General features: G+C 35.0%; 1 protein-coding gene across 1 annotated transcript in view; it reads right to left on the bottom strand.

The window, feature by feature from the left end:
* Positions 1-6,219: 6,219 nt before the first annotated feature.
* The window catches only part of ABCA5 (ATP binding cassette subfamily A member 5), a 70,205-nt gene continuing 62,269 nt past the window's right edge, over positions 6,220-14,155 (bottom strand). Inside the window, exons 32-39 of the mRNA XM_072746734.1 lie at positions 12,965-13,140; positions 12,300-12,375; positions 12,082-12,176; positions 10,990-11,109; positions 9,554-9,703; positions 9,104-9,183; positions 7,982-8,037; positions 6,220-7,205 (exon numbers count right to left, since the gene is read on the bottom strand). Coding sequence (XP_072602835.1) covers positions 7,098-7,205; positions 7,982-8,037; positions 9,104-9,183; positions 9,554-9,703; positions 10,990-11,109; positions 12,082-12,176; positions 12,300-12,375; positions 12,965-13,140 — 861 coding nt within the window. The 3' untranslated portion in view covers positions 6,220-7,097. The remainder of the gene's footprint in view (positions 7,206-7,981; positions 8,038-9,103; positions 9,184-9,553; positions 9,704-10,989; positions 11,110-12,081; positions 12,177-12,299; positions 12,376-12,964; positions 13,141-14,155) is intronic.

The raw sequence follows: 14,155 nt of genomic DNA, 5'->3' as shown, positions 1-14,155 counted from the left end.
CTCAGGCTTCCCAGACTGCCTTGCTGGCTCCAGTTTGGGCTCTTGGGCCATTGCTGAAGCAGCCTTACTCTACCCTTTTCTGGTCCCAGGGAAATTCCCCATCAGCACAGCCCTCTGCTGCTCTCTGCTGGTCAGAGGGGTTCACATTTTGCTGGGTCTCTACTAGGCACCTGCAGCAAGTTACCTCGTGGCTTTCACCTGGCAGATTAGAAACTACGCTTCTTGGTCCCTGGAGTGAGGCGGGAGGATGAGGATCCTGGGCCCTAATTGTACAGCTTGAGATAACACGTTTTTGAATAAAAACCTGCCACATTTCCAATGTGAGATTCATTCTCCCCCAGCACAGAGCTCTGCGTTTAAATTGTAAATTATTATTCTAAATTCTTTTGACTTTCAGTTAGACTAAAATGACCAAGAAACCTCCAGTGGCTTTTTATACAATTTAGTTCTCACCTTTTTTTTCCTCCAGCTGCATGGGAAAGTCCATGAGGGCCACAAGACGACTCTGGGTTTGCATCTTTTATTAACAATACTATATATGACTGTTAATGGCCCTAAGTCAGATAGTATCTGTAGAATTTCTTTAAAGGTTCTTACCTTAAACTTCAAAATGTACGCAAAGCTTTACTGCAACGTGTGGATCTGCCATAGTGTCTTCGCAGAGATTTATGTTTATTTCAGGAACTCCTTTCTAATATTCATAATACAGGCTTGAAATAGGCATGCCCCCTCCCCCAAGATAAACTCCTTCCTAAATTGGGAACCTCATAAAGAAATGGGTAGAGAATAGCAGATAAACCTTGCACATAATAAGAAAAATCACAAAATAATCAAAATATAAGAGTAACAAAATAGCACTGAGAGAAAAACTTCATTATGCAGAGACCTTCAGAGTAAGTTTGCAGATAGTCTCTCAAACCCTGAATGTTTATTTAAAAAATTAGAATTTAACACCTGAAATTAATATGACATTATTTGTCAACTATACTTTAATAGGGACTTTTTAGAGGAAAAAAAAAACATTAGAATTGAAAAGATGTGTCTATTAACTCAATTTGAGTCAGAACCAGGAACCAACCTCCCTTGAACACCAGCATATGAAGCATACCTCTATATGGAAAAAACAAAGAAGAGTATTAAAGACAACTTTTCCACGGAAACCACTGGGTAAATGAATTGAATCTACTTTCAACCCAAATCCATGAGTTAATGTCCTCAAAGAGGGAGATCTTGCCCTCAAGGAGACATTTGACAAAATCGAAGCATTTTATTGTGTTACTGGCATTTAATAGGAAGAGGCCAGGGATGCTGCTAAATACCCAACAGGGCAGGCTCCCACCCAGTCCCCCAACACGCACAACAAAGAAGGATCCAGCCCAACTGTCAATAGGGCCAAGGTTAAGATACTTGGCATTCAAGAATCATGAATCATCTTTGTGCAAAATTGATATTATAACAAAAAATCCAGTATACTTTGGACAGTAAAGGGAAAATGAGAGTATGTTGTTCTCCAGTACAGCATTATTTGTGTTGCATTTTGTTTTATCCCCTCTGCAGCACAACATCTTACCAAGGCCTCCAATAACACCACTTCTTGCTCATCTAGTCTATGATGTCAAAAAAGTAGACAATGCCATGCTCTTTGGGATGCCCAGCTGATCCAAGTTTCTTTGGAATATGTTGAGGGTGGGAGGACTCCAGTCTAACCTTAGGGCAAGATTGAAATGTGCTTCGACCATTCCATATTAGTGCAAAATCTTCCTGATTCTCTGATTGGAATAGAAAAATCATTTGCCAAATAAATTAGCAGCTGAATACCACATGACAGAAGCTGTTCTTAATCCGCTCTTGCAAAACTGCATTATCTGGCTAAGCTGCTAAATAGGAGCTATTATTCGGTTGAGTTTGCAGTAGACTGCCATCTTCTGAGTCTGGTTTCTGCAGGGGCTAGATTAGTATGTGAAAATGGGAGGTGTAATAAAGGCTACATCTACCTGCGTCTTTTAATTTCTTCCATTCTCTCTCCATCCCCCCCTCCAATAATGAAATGTTGGTTTTATTTCCTATCCTACTGAGAAGAGGGCAGTTTTAAGCGCTTCTCTTTGGTCTTCCCCACTGTACTAGATTGAATAGTGTGCCCTTCCCCTCAAAATTCATGTTTTCTGAGACTTTTATTTCTAAATAGGGTCTTTGCAGATGTCACTAGTTAAGATGAGGTCATATTGGAATAGGAGGAGCTCTCAATCTGAAACGACTGGGTGTTCTTAGAAGACAACATACACCAAGACAGATTCACAAGGAAGATGGCCATGTGACAAAATCGGAGTTAAGCAACTGCTAGCTAGGGAACTCCAAGGATTTCTGGCAACTACCTTAAGTGACAGAACGGATTCTACCTCTGAGCCCCCCCCCCCCCCCCCCGAAGGATCCAACACTTTGAATGTAGACTTCTGGCCTCTATAACTGTGAGAATAAAATCTGTTATTTTAAGCCACTTAATTTGTGGCACTTTGTTATGGCAGCCGTAGGAAACAAACATACTTGTTATAATAGTTCTCTAACATAAAAGAAAGGCCACCTGAACAGCTGTCAGTTAACTCTTTGAAGATAGATCCAGATTTTATGCTCATATTAGCATTTAGTTTACTTCCTAGATAGTCCGTGATCCGTTTTGATCATTAAATGAGCAACCTAACCACCATCCATGTCTTAATTTCCAGTTATCAAGAGGTAAACTTGGGTGACCTTAAATGGCTCTTTCATTGGTAAATGTGTAGAGATGGTGAAAGAATTATTTCAAATTATTGTATGGACTTTTGGAACCCTGCTTTTTTAAAGATTTTATTTATTTACTGATGACAGTGAGAGAGAGGGAGGGAGGGAGGGAGGGAGGGAGGGAGGGAGGGAGGGAGAGAGGCAGAGACACAGGCAGAGGGAGAAGCAGGCTCCATGCAGGATGTGAGCCCGATGTGGGACTCGATCCTGGGTCTCCAGGATCACACCCCAGACTGAAAGCAGCACTAAACCACTGGGCCACCAGGGCTTGCCCTGGAATCCTGCATTTATGCAGGAGTAAGCCTTCTAATCATGTAGTTTTGTCATGTCCATTTTTAAGATGCTTGAAATTAAGTTTATTTGCTTAATTTAAAAAGGTGATTAATTAGATTTGCAAGCATATCCTAGGTTCCTGGGAAGAATTTGTCCATTAAATTTAAAATCTTGTCTAAGTGTTTGGAAGAATCAAAGCTATCCAAAAATCCTAAGGAAATCGATAAATATATAAGTAGTGTTAAGTATTTGGGAATAATTTAATCTATAAACATAACAAAATGTAAGTGAAGTGGTTGCTTTATATTTTCACAAAATAGAACTGACAAAAAAGGTCTACAAGAATAGTGTTTCAGCTTAAAATATAAATGTGAATTAAAGCACAAGTAATTTTCAATGTTCCCTCTGCACTTGAAAACTCCCAACAGATACTAAGAAATGATTACTAACAATTATTAGTGCCAGGATTTTCCATTTTTAATGAGCCACTCGTTATTCATTTATCAACACTAAATAACAAAAAACTTCATTTTAGTATACAAAGTGAAAGGTTTATCCTAAATTTTCAGTTCTTAAAGCTTATTACTAATAATATAGTATTTATTTTTCTTAAAGAGTAGCATTGAGAATTTACTTACATATAACACATTATGAATAAAAAATAAGTAAATTTTGACCTTAGAAGAATAGCTGATATAAAAATTATTCACCTGAGAATAAATTCTTTCATTGTATATAATATGTTCTTTCAGGAGAGAAAATGAAAAATGGATGTTAGCCATATTAAAAATATATTAAGGATAAGCATTCCTATTTTTCAAAAATCAGTGCCTATTTATGTGTTACATGAAAATACAGATGAAAATACAGTTTCATCAAACTCATAGTACAATCAGAATGAAATGCCTGACCAATAGAACAATAAAAACAAGGACAACACTTACCCTAAATAGAATTAATTGTGCACCAATAAAAGTGTTAGTACCACTAGCAAAGCATTTGTGCTATTATAGTTACATAAGTGTTGATCTTCCTCCTGCTAGTGAGATCTCACAGGGCCAAAATGGATAGTTATCTTTCTATCCAAAAAACTCACTGCTTGAAAGATCATCACTCAAAATGGTCTGTTGCATTAAATTACTCTAAAAATATTTTAACAATTAACCTCAAAGTAATTGATTTAAGGTAGTCTATGCCAATTTACAAAAGAAGTGTTTTTAAAGAAAACCTACAGCCTTTTGTTCTCTACTGATAACAAACTCAAAAAAAAAAAAGAGCAGACAAAGTGAAATGTATATTCATCATCATGTTTTCATGGTTACCATCTGCTTGGATCCCACCAGCTGCAGACAGAGGTTTGCTTTAAAGTCAGTAACCAGAGTCACTAAGTCCAGGCTTTACTCTGAAAATTTGATCGTAGATGGAAAATATAAACTAGGTGATGCTGTTTTTTCCAACTTTTGCCTAATGTATGTATTTATACTTATTGTTGGTATAGAAAAAAATTTAAGATTGAGAATTTAAGACATTTTGAAATAAAATGTGTTCAAAAACATGAACTATCCACTGTAAATAAAGATAAACTTCCTTTTGGACTGTATCCTTTTCTTCACTCACCCTTGCTTTCCTAAGTATTAAATTTTACTTTTGAATTTAAATAAAAACTCTAAACAAATTATACTTCTGAATAGGAAAGATTTTACTACTGTGAAAAAGGGAATATTCCTACATATAATTTAATTCATGATGAAAAATATATTCACTCTATGTAAAAACAAAAAAATTAAAGTCTTTTTAAAAAAAAGCTTATAAGAGCACAATAATAAAATAACTGAACATAATGGATAAGAACCCAACTGCAACTACTCAGCACAACCTCAACTTTGACTTTCCTTTTCGTTGGTCACACAATCACAGATGCGCAGTGAATGTGGCAAGTCAATGTGCAGGAGCAGGTAATGTTCTCAGTCAGCTACATGCTATTTAAAAGAACACATTTTCCTCAGTGTGGTCAGGTCCTAAGAAACTACCTTTTCAGTGACTGTTCTAGTGAATTAGGGATTGCTTTGTTTCTTAAACTGAGTTTAAGTGCTCCAGGCAATACAAGACTATAAAAATATAGACTAAAAAAGAGGCCCCTGGGTATTTATATGAATACTAGTTACTGAAAGGTATCTCTTTAAATTTACGGCACCATTTAGCTGTGACTTGCTTTAGAAAATGCACAATGTTATTTAATTACCTACAAAGGTAAAGATTTTCTTTCAAATGTGTCTTGAGTTGTATTTATTATGCAGTACTAAAAGTTCAGTGAAAGTTACAACTTTTACTGAAGATGTAAAAGTGAGATTCTCAGGTGAAGAATCCAAAAGCTTGGTATCATGAGGTAAGTGGCTGTCAGCTGCTGATCGAGCATGAAAAACTAGTGCCAATTAAATCTTAAAAGGAGAAATACTTTGGCAGTGGGTTGTAAAATCCAAGCAGAGACCGTAGACAGTTCAGTTAGACTAGTGAAAGATTAGAGCAGATAATCTCTGACAAGTCATCAGAGGCAGCTGGAAAGGTAGGTATCTTTAGAAATATATGTAAGTTGCCAAAACAATGGGGAAGTATTAGTCATAGACCTTGGGCTGAGAAAGAACTGCTAGAGCCTAAAATGACAGATGCCTTATAGTGTAGTGTTAAAAGTTCACTAAGTTTCCCTAAGTTAAAGAGTTAATAGTATTTCGGTAAAGGATTTGGGTATTTAAAATAGTACCAAATTCTTCCGTTCCTTTTTTTTTTTTTAAACTCTTTATACTGTAATACTCACACTCCCAACATATTTGTCTTTGCAAGTTAATACTTCCATTCATCCGGTGGAAATACAATGTCAGCTAGTATTATTTATACTACATTATACCTATAGTCCATACACATGGGCTCTACCAGGAAATATTTCCAAGATTACATTAACCATAACCTTACTTCAATTCTGACAGAGCAAAATTCTGGTTTCTCATTAAAGTGAATTATGTATAGTTTTCTTCTAATCCTTAAATCCCAAAGGTTTATTTATCTCCCGCCATGTGCCACAGTGAATTTGAGGTGAGTTACTAATTAACCTAGACAGTTATACTTAAAACTCTATAAAGGAGATATTCAAATAATAAAGTTTACGAACGAAAATGATTACCCAACAAATTATTTTATTCTGTAATAAAATATAATGTGCCCTTTGGGAGAAAGATGACAAAAAAATTTATATATTCCATGAAGTGTACAGGAAAGCATATGGTCGATTCTTCCAACTGTGTAGATGATGTCACTCTAACCACAATCAGGCTATTACATAGTAAGACTAGAGAAAGTCTTCCTTTAATTATAATTAAAACACCTGTGAATTTTATCATGAGCAGAAGAAATGTTTCTTCAATGACCTAAATCATCTATGTCTAACATCACCTAATAGAACAAGGTCTCATTTCATTTATTATGATGAATGAGTGCCACCTAGCGGATGTCACCTCTTGCAAACCTCTATCTGCACGGGACTACCTAGTGTTTACTGCTCTCTGGGATGTCAACTTCCACTCAAAGTTTCTTTAGAAATTAAAAAAGAGAAGCAAGAAATTTTTGCTTAATATTTCTTGTCTATGTATTGTTTATGTATTAGGCTTTTTAAATTTAGACTGAGATATCACATACTCAAGTAACAAGATGGTATAAATTTAAAAATGAAGATAACCATTAAAAATAAAACTATTGTCACTATTTCTTTAAATCGTAAATTTAAAAGCACTATTTTTGAAAGGTAGAAAAGTAAATATTCGACCTCACATACAGACTGCAGTTCAATATGCTTCATGTACAAACATGCAGTTTCAATTATTTATACACAGTGTTATTTAAAGAAAAGCAAAACACACAACCACAGCATTTCAATCAAGGAGCTTAGGAAAATCCCAAATGCTTTCATGGTTCTTCAGTTACCATTCAAATAATATATCTTTTAAACCAAAGTCAAAGTAAAAAAAATAAGTTCAGTAAGCAGATTAAACTATACATATTCAAAACACCACTCTGTCTTCCTGTGTTCTTTCCCACCAAAGTGTGCTGTTTAAAGTTCCACAACTGTTATCTTCTTCCTCTTGTTCTTTAGTGAGTTCTACAAAAACCTAATGAAAGTAAATAAGTGAATATAGTATTCTGTATTGCAATGATCTCGAAAAATTTTTAATTACATCAGACACAGTGTAAGGCTACATCTAAGTACATTAACCATTCAAGTATTAAGAGATATACTGGCATTAATATTATTTAAACAGATCCTTTAAATCACATACAAAGATGGATGTTATAAGGACTAAGATTGTTTTCTGATTAATATATGTTATAAGGACTAAGATTGTTTTCTGATTAATATATGTTAAGTAGCACTGTCCTAAAAAATAATTTATAAATATTTAAGCAATGTAACTTCAGATATATTATTCAACAACCTTCATTTTCTTTACTAAATAAACAATAATGAACTTTTCCAAACAAATAGATGGAAAGTCTAAAGGTTTTTAAAAATTATACAAAATTTAGGTGTACTGTACAGCAATCTGTCTCTGATTCACAAACACCCTCTCTCTCCAATATAAATCTAAACAACTGAGGGTGCCTGGTTGGCTCAGTTAGTCAAGCTTCCAACTCTTGGTTTCAGCTCAGGTCATGATTCAGCTCAGTGTCAAGAGATTGAGCCCCGCATGGGGCCCCGAGCTCGGTGGGGAGTCTACTTCCCTCTCCATCTTGTTCTGCACCTCCCCTAACCCGGACACATTCTGTCTCTCTCTCTCTCTCTCTCTCAAATAAATAAATCTTTAAAAATAAATAATTAAGTCTAAACAATTAGATATCAGACATTTTCTTCTATAAAAGAATTTTTAAAAATTGAACTTTATAGTACCTGTTCCAACGTTGCTTGAGAAAAACTATATTCTTCAATGGCAAAAGTATGTTTAGCTATTAAAATATGAAAACAATATTTTACTTATTAGTATTTATAAAGAATAAAAATGGCAGTAACTACTAAATAGCTAACAATCTGTTAAAAAAAACAAACACTTCTGTAATCAGTCATTTAAATTTGAAGCTGCCAAAACATGTTACTTTCCTCTATCCTGGTCCCCTTATCTCCCTCAGGATCACCACTCTTCTGCAGCCGAGACACCACACCAGCAATGTTACTTGCCTCACCTCGTCTTTGCGGAGCATCTCCTGTTTACCCTCCTCTGTCTTCCTTACTATGCCTTTTCTCATAACTTCTTTGGCTTCCTACTCTATGTCCCATTGCCCAATTTCCAATACAGCCTGGTCTGAATTTCTTGCACTAGATTCTGGATATAATTTCTATGTCCATATGCTTTTTTTGTATTTATTTTAGATCCTTTAACAATCTAATCTAACACCAAATTTTCTGCCTTTTTATTTATTCCTGTAGTGAAATTCTCCTCAAGCAGCATTAGGTTGTTTCATAGTTTATAAATTCCATAAAACAGCTTGTATATGAATATCTGTTCCATACAGGAGCTTACCTCTCTCCACTTGCTACCAGGTATCTTTATCCTGTCAGCCATTTATTTTAAAAAATGCCAAGTTTCAATAAGCTGCTTTAAGCTTTTAGGAATGTCTACATTCCTAACCCATGAATTCCCCTCTCCTCTCTTCTGCTGCCACTGAAATCTTGCCACCATCACTACTTCTAGGGCCTGATACAAAGTGAGGATTCTGGAAACTCAATGTTCTCACTTCTGGTATGAACCACGAGTGCTAAATAAACTGAACTTTCTCAATAGATGCAATGTGAAAAACCATGGTGATGTCTACTAAAATAGTAAAAGGTTTACACTACAATATAGCTCACCTACCAAACCTCTACAATGTTAGTATTTACCTCTATCTTACGTTAAATTAATAAAAGGTTATCTTTTTACTTATAATAGTTCCCACAAAAAAGTCTCAATTTCTAAACTTTAAAAAAAATCTTTTATAAATTGAAAGCTACCTAACGATGTTTGTCAAATCTTACCTTCTTCAAGCTTAGAAAAAGACTGTGAAAGGGATGGAACATCTTCCTTAGGAATCTTATAAGCCAAAATAGAAGAAAAACTGGAAACAGATAAAATATTAAAAAAATTAAAAAATGACTAGTATGTTCTAAAGCTAAAGTTCAGACTTTTTAAAGTTCAAAATCATACTCCAACAACTTATTTTGATACATATTTACAAAAAAATTGTTTTGTCTTAAAATATTTCCATGTAAAACAACTCTCAATACCACTGATACGTGAACTTTAAAAAAGTTTAAATACTATTGAATATTACAAGATCTACATTAAGTCAGATATAAAACTCCAGTCATTGGGCCATATTAGTCCGACACTGGTAATATTAACAGACTTTTTTTCTAACCCCTAATAGCCAAATTTTATTATTATTCCTCTACAAAAAAATATTAATAAGTTTTTAAAATCTTTACCTCTCCTGACGGATTGCATTTGGGAAAATATACTGAATTTCTCTTTGAAGACGGTCTACTTCTAGGTTTTCTATCCAGTCCTTTAACTTTATTTCCAAAAAGTAGCCTTTTCCAAATTTACTCTTCAGATGTTGGACGGTCCCGATACATCTGTAGTGATTTTTAAAAGAAAGCTCAGACATAAAATGACTTGACAGTTTCAAAGAATGATTTTTCAAAGGATGATTTAAATTAAATGTTTGATGGAATACTTTTAAATGTATAGAGAAGTTGCAAATATAATACACAGAGTGTCCATATACCCCTCACCCAGTTTCAGTTTCCATAATATTGTCTTATATTGCCGTGGCACATTTGTCAAAATTAAGAAACCAACACTAGTATATTACTATTAACTTTATATTTGACTTTATTGGGATTTCACCAGTTTTTCCACTAATGTCCTTTCTCTGTTCCAGGATCTGTCCAGGATACACACTGCACATAACTGTCATGTCTCTGTAGTCTCCACTGGTCTGTGACAGTTTCTTACTCTTTCCTTCTTTCCTGCCTTTGACAATTTTAGGAACTGGGCAAGTGTTTTGGTAGAAGGTCTCTCAATTTGGAGTAGTCTGACAGTTTTCCCATAAGTAGACTGGGATAAAGGGTTTTGGAGAAAATGCCACAAAGATTAAGTACCTTTCCTATCACATGCTATCAGGGCTACATGATATCCACATGACATTGCTCTGCTGTGATGTTACTATCACCTTCTTTCCACACACTAAGAAGAGACTGGCTAAATTCAGACTCAAACCTAGGAGGTTAGAGGGAGCAGTATTTATATAACCTGTTGGGAGTCTTTCTGTAAGGAAAATTTGTTCTCCTCCTATGTTTATTTTATTTATTCAGCCACTTATTTATAGGAGTATGAACTTGAATTATGAATATACTTATTTTATACTTTGGATTACAACCCAATACAATGCTTAATAATTTTTTAAAATAACAAATATCATGAATGGAAAACATTCCAAATTGTTGAATTACTAAGCCAATTACAAAGTAGCTAGCCATTTTTTAGAAATTAACATATTTCCAAGTAATTCTACAGAAAGCTAACAGTTTCAGAAACTCAAGTAAGGGGCTCTCCTGTGTGGCTCAGTTAAGCGGCTGCCTTTGGCTCAGGTCATGATCCCAGGGTCCTGGGATCAAGTCCTGCATTGGGCTCTCTGATCAGCCAAGGAGTCTGTTTGTCCGTCTGCCCCTCCCCTCTGCTTGTGCTCTCTAACACTTGCTCTCTTTCTCTCTAATCAATAAAAAAATAAAATCAAAAACTCAAGTAAGGGTATCTTTTTTAACATTTAAATTTATAATTTTAAGTTTTTGAAATGATTATTCAAAATCCACTGTCACCCTACCCACCCATCCAAACAGCAAAGCGTTCAGACATTTACCTTAACTGCCCAGATACCATGATAGCCACTCGGTCACAAACAGCCTCTGCTTCCTCCATATAATGAGTGGTCAGAATAGCAGCCCGTTTTTTGTTTTTAAATGCAGTTCGAATTGCTCGCCTATAAAACATAAGTAAAATAAACAGAGTAAAGCATCTGAATCTTAATGAAAATCCAAGTATTTGACTAGTTAGTTTAATTAAAATTTATCAAATTTCAATTGCTATAGTTATTGTATACTGCCCAATTATGAGTCTTCTAACTTATTTTTCCTTATTTTTGAAAGTTTATCAAACAGAAATTCCATGATTTCAAATGTTTCTATGCATTAAAAAATAAATCATAAAATTTTATGCTTTCTCATGTTGTAACTAAAATAGCCATGAAATCATAGGGAAAACTTAATATACTTTTGTACCAAACTCTGCATGTTATAGACATGGAAATGTAGGCTCAAAGAGTTTATCAACTAACCGGCTACCTCCATGAATTCCTAGGCAGTCCAACATAAACTCAAGCTAATGTTAGTATAAGAATTATAATTTATATGTTAAATGACTAGGAAAAAATCTTTTAAAAGCTATTCAGACAGGAATACTCTGTATTTTAATAATTACCCAAATATTTATTTTTATTCTGGAATAAATGAAGTATTAATATTTCATGAAAGTATGAAGTATGATAAGTTTAAAAGTTTATTGGGTGGCTCAGTTGATTAAGTGTCTGCCTCTAGCTCCGGTAATGATTCTGGGGTCCTGGGATTGAGCCCCATGTATGGCTCCCTGCTCCTCCCTCTCCCTCTGACTCTCCCCCATCTGTTGCCTGTGCTCTCTCAAATAAACAGATAAAATCTTAAAAATAAATAAATTAAAAATTAAAATAATTAAATAAATAAAATAAAAGCTTATGGGATTCTCCAGAAATAAAAATATTTAATTTTTAATTACTATTTTGTCATTTGTGTAAGATTTTAAATCAATATGTAAATATAGCTAATATAAAAACAAATAGTTTATTAGTTATAATAAAACAAACTATTCTTAAATATGATATACCATAACATGTCTCAAGTGTCTTAAATGTCATACTCACCACATGTGCTGTTTGGCTTTAGGATCCATACCTGTAGATGGTTCATCTAGGAGGGTAATGTGAGGATTCCCCAACATACTCAGGGCAAAACATAACTAGATAAAAAGAAAACAGGGGGAGAGGACTAATAAGGCTTCACATAAGAAATTTTATCAAGACAGTATCAGGCTCTAAACTATGAATAAGACCCACATTTATCTGTTGTTTAATAAAAGTACCTTTCGTTTGATTCCTGCAGGTAGTTTCTTGATAGTTTTCTGAAGATGTTCTTTTAAATCAAGTGCACTTGTTATCCTGCAAAACAGGAAACACAAAGGGATTGTATTATTATCACTGTTTGTGATCATTGACAATCTTTTTTCTAGAACACTCAGTTGAAGCTTATATATAATTAGACCTCTGATTTATATAATTTTAAATTGCTATCTTGATAAAAAGGTTCACTTTATGTTTGACATTTATAGGTATGTTCATTCTGTAATTATAAATAGAAAAATTACATTTTTATAACTATCATAATTCTGTAAAGAATATATGAAAAAGTAATGACCATTTTCTATGAAAAGTATGATCCACAAAAAATGCTTTTATTTTTATTTTTATTTTTTATTTATTTTTTTTTAAATTTTTTTTTATTTATTTATGATAGCCACAGAGAGAGACAGAGAGAGGCAGAGACACAGGCAGAGGGAGAAGCAGGCTCCATGCACCGGGAGCCCGACGTGGGATTCGATCCCGGGTCTCCAGGATCGCGCCCTGGGCCAAAGGCAGGCGCCAAACCGCTGCGCCACCCAGGGATCCCCAAAAAATGCTTTTAAAAATTAAACTTTTAAAATGTGAAATGTAAACCTTTTTTCAGGTAATAAAAAGTTTCCAATTTTACCGATTTATGACTTCTTTCATGTCACTTGCATTCATTCCTTTCACAGCTCCATATATTTCAAAATGTTCCCTCAATGTAATATCTGGCCACAGCGGGTTTATCTGAGGACAGTATCCCATATATTTAATGGAATCATCATCTTCACCTGGGTCTGAAGAATAATCTCCAAGAAATACCTATAAAAATACAAACCAATTTTATTTTATTTTCATTTTTTTTAAAGATTTTATTTATTCATGATAGAGAGAGAGAGGCAGAGACACAGGCAGAAGGAGAAGCAGGCTGCATGCCGGGAGCCCGATGCGGAACTCGATCCCACGACTCCAGGATCGCGCCCTGGGCCAAAGGCAGGCGCCAAGCCGCTGAGCCACCCAGGGATCCCCCAAACCAATTTTAAATAACTTTTGGCTTAATTTATATTGTGAAGAAAGTGGTAAGTCAACTAATTAATTCTCCTTCTTAGAACCAGGAGAATAGTAAGTCAAGTTTTTAATTCTTTTGATGAAGAAAGAACATACACAGCTAAGTCAGAGTTCAGTGACACCATCAGGAATGCAGGTTGATTGAAAAGGCAAACTCTGATTTTAACTAGGATGATCGAGGGACCTCACTGGAAGGTGATATTTTTGCAATGGAGGTAAAGCACATTTAATCATTTGGCTTTCTACAAGGTAAGGAATACCCCAAAAAAGGAAAAGTTAAGGTAAAAACCCAAAGAGAAGAGAGTGCCTGGAATTTCCCAGAAACTGAACGGGCCAGTAAGAAAGAGAGAGAAGAGCATAAGTCAGAGCTGTTTCGTGAAATTTCCGCAAAGTGGTGAGATGCTTAGAATCAAAGGCTGATGACTGGTAGGGTCTATATTAGCTCCTCCATCTCCTGAAGACAATAAGATTGTCTCCCACAGATGAGGTTGGCAACAGATCTGTCCACCAAAACCTGGCAGGCCAGAAAGGAGCAGAAGGAAATATTCAACATGCTGAAAAATATGTAGCCAGGAATTCTTTATCCAGCAAGGCAGTCATTCAGAATAGAAGGAGAGAAAGCTTCCCAGACAGGGCACCCATGTGGCTCAGTCGGAAGAGCATCCAACTCTTGCTTTCACCTCAGGTCATGATCTTAGGGTTGTGGGATGGAGCCCCACGTTGGGCTCCACATGCAGTGGAGATTCTGACTGGTGGTTCTCTTCCTCTA

The sequence above is a fragment of the Vulpes vulpes genome, chromosome 2, assembly GCF_048418805.1.
Source record: "Vulpes vulpes isolate BD-2025 chromosome 2, VulVul3, whole genome shotgun sequence".
Lineage (NCBI taxonomy): Eukaryota > Metazoa > Chordata > Mammalia > Carnivora > Canidae > Vulpes > Vulpes vulpes.
Note: the sequence above shows the minus strand (reverse complement) of the source record. Positions and strands in the feature narration are given on the sequence as shown.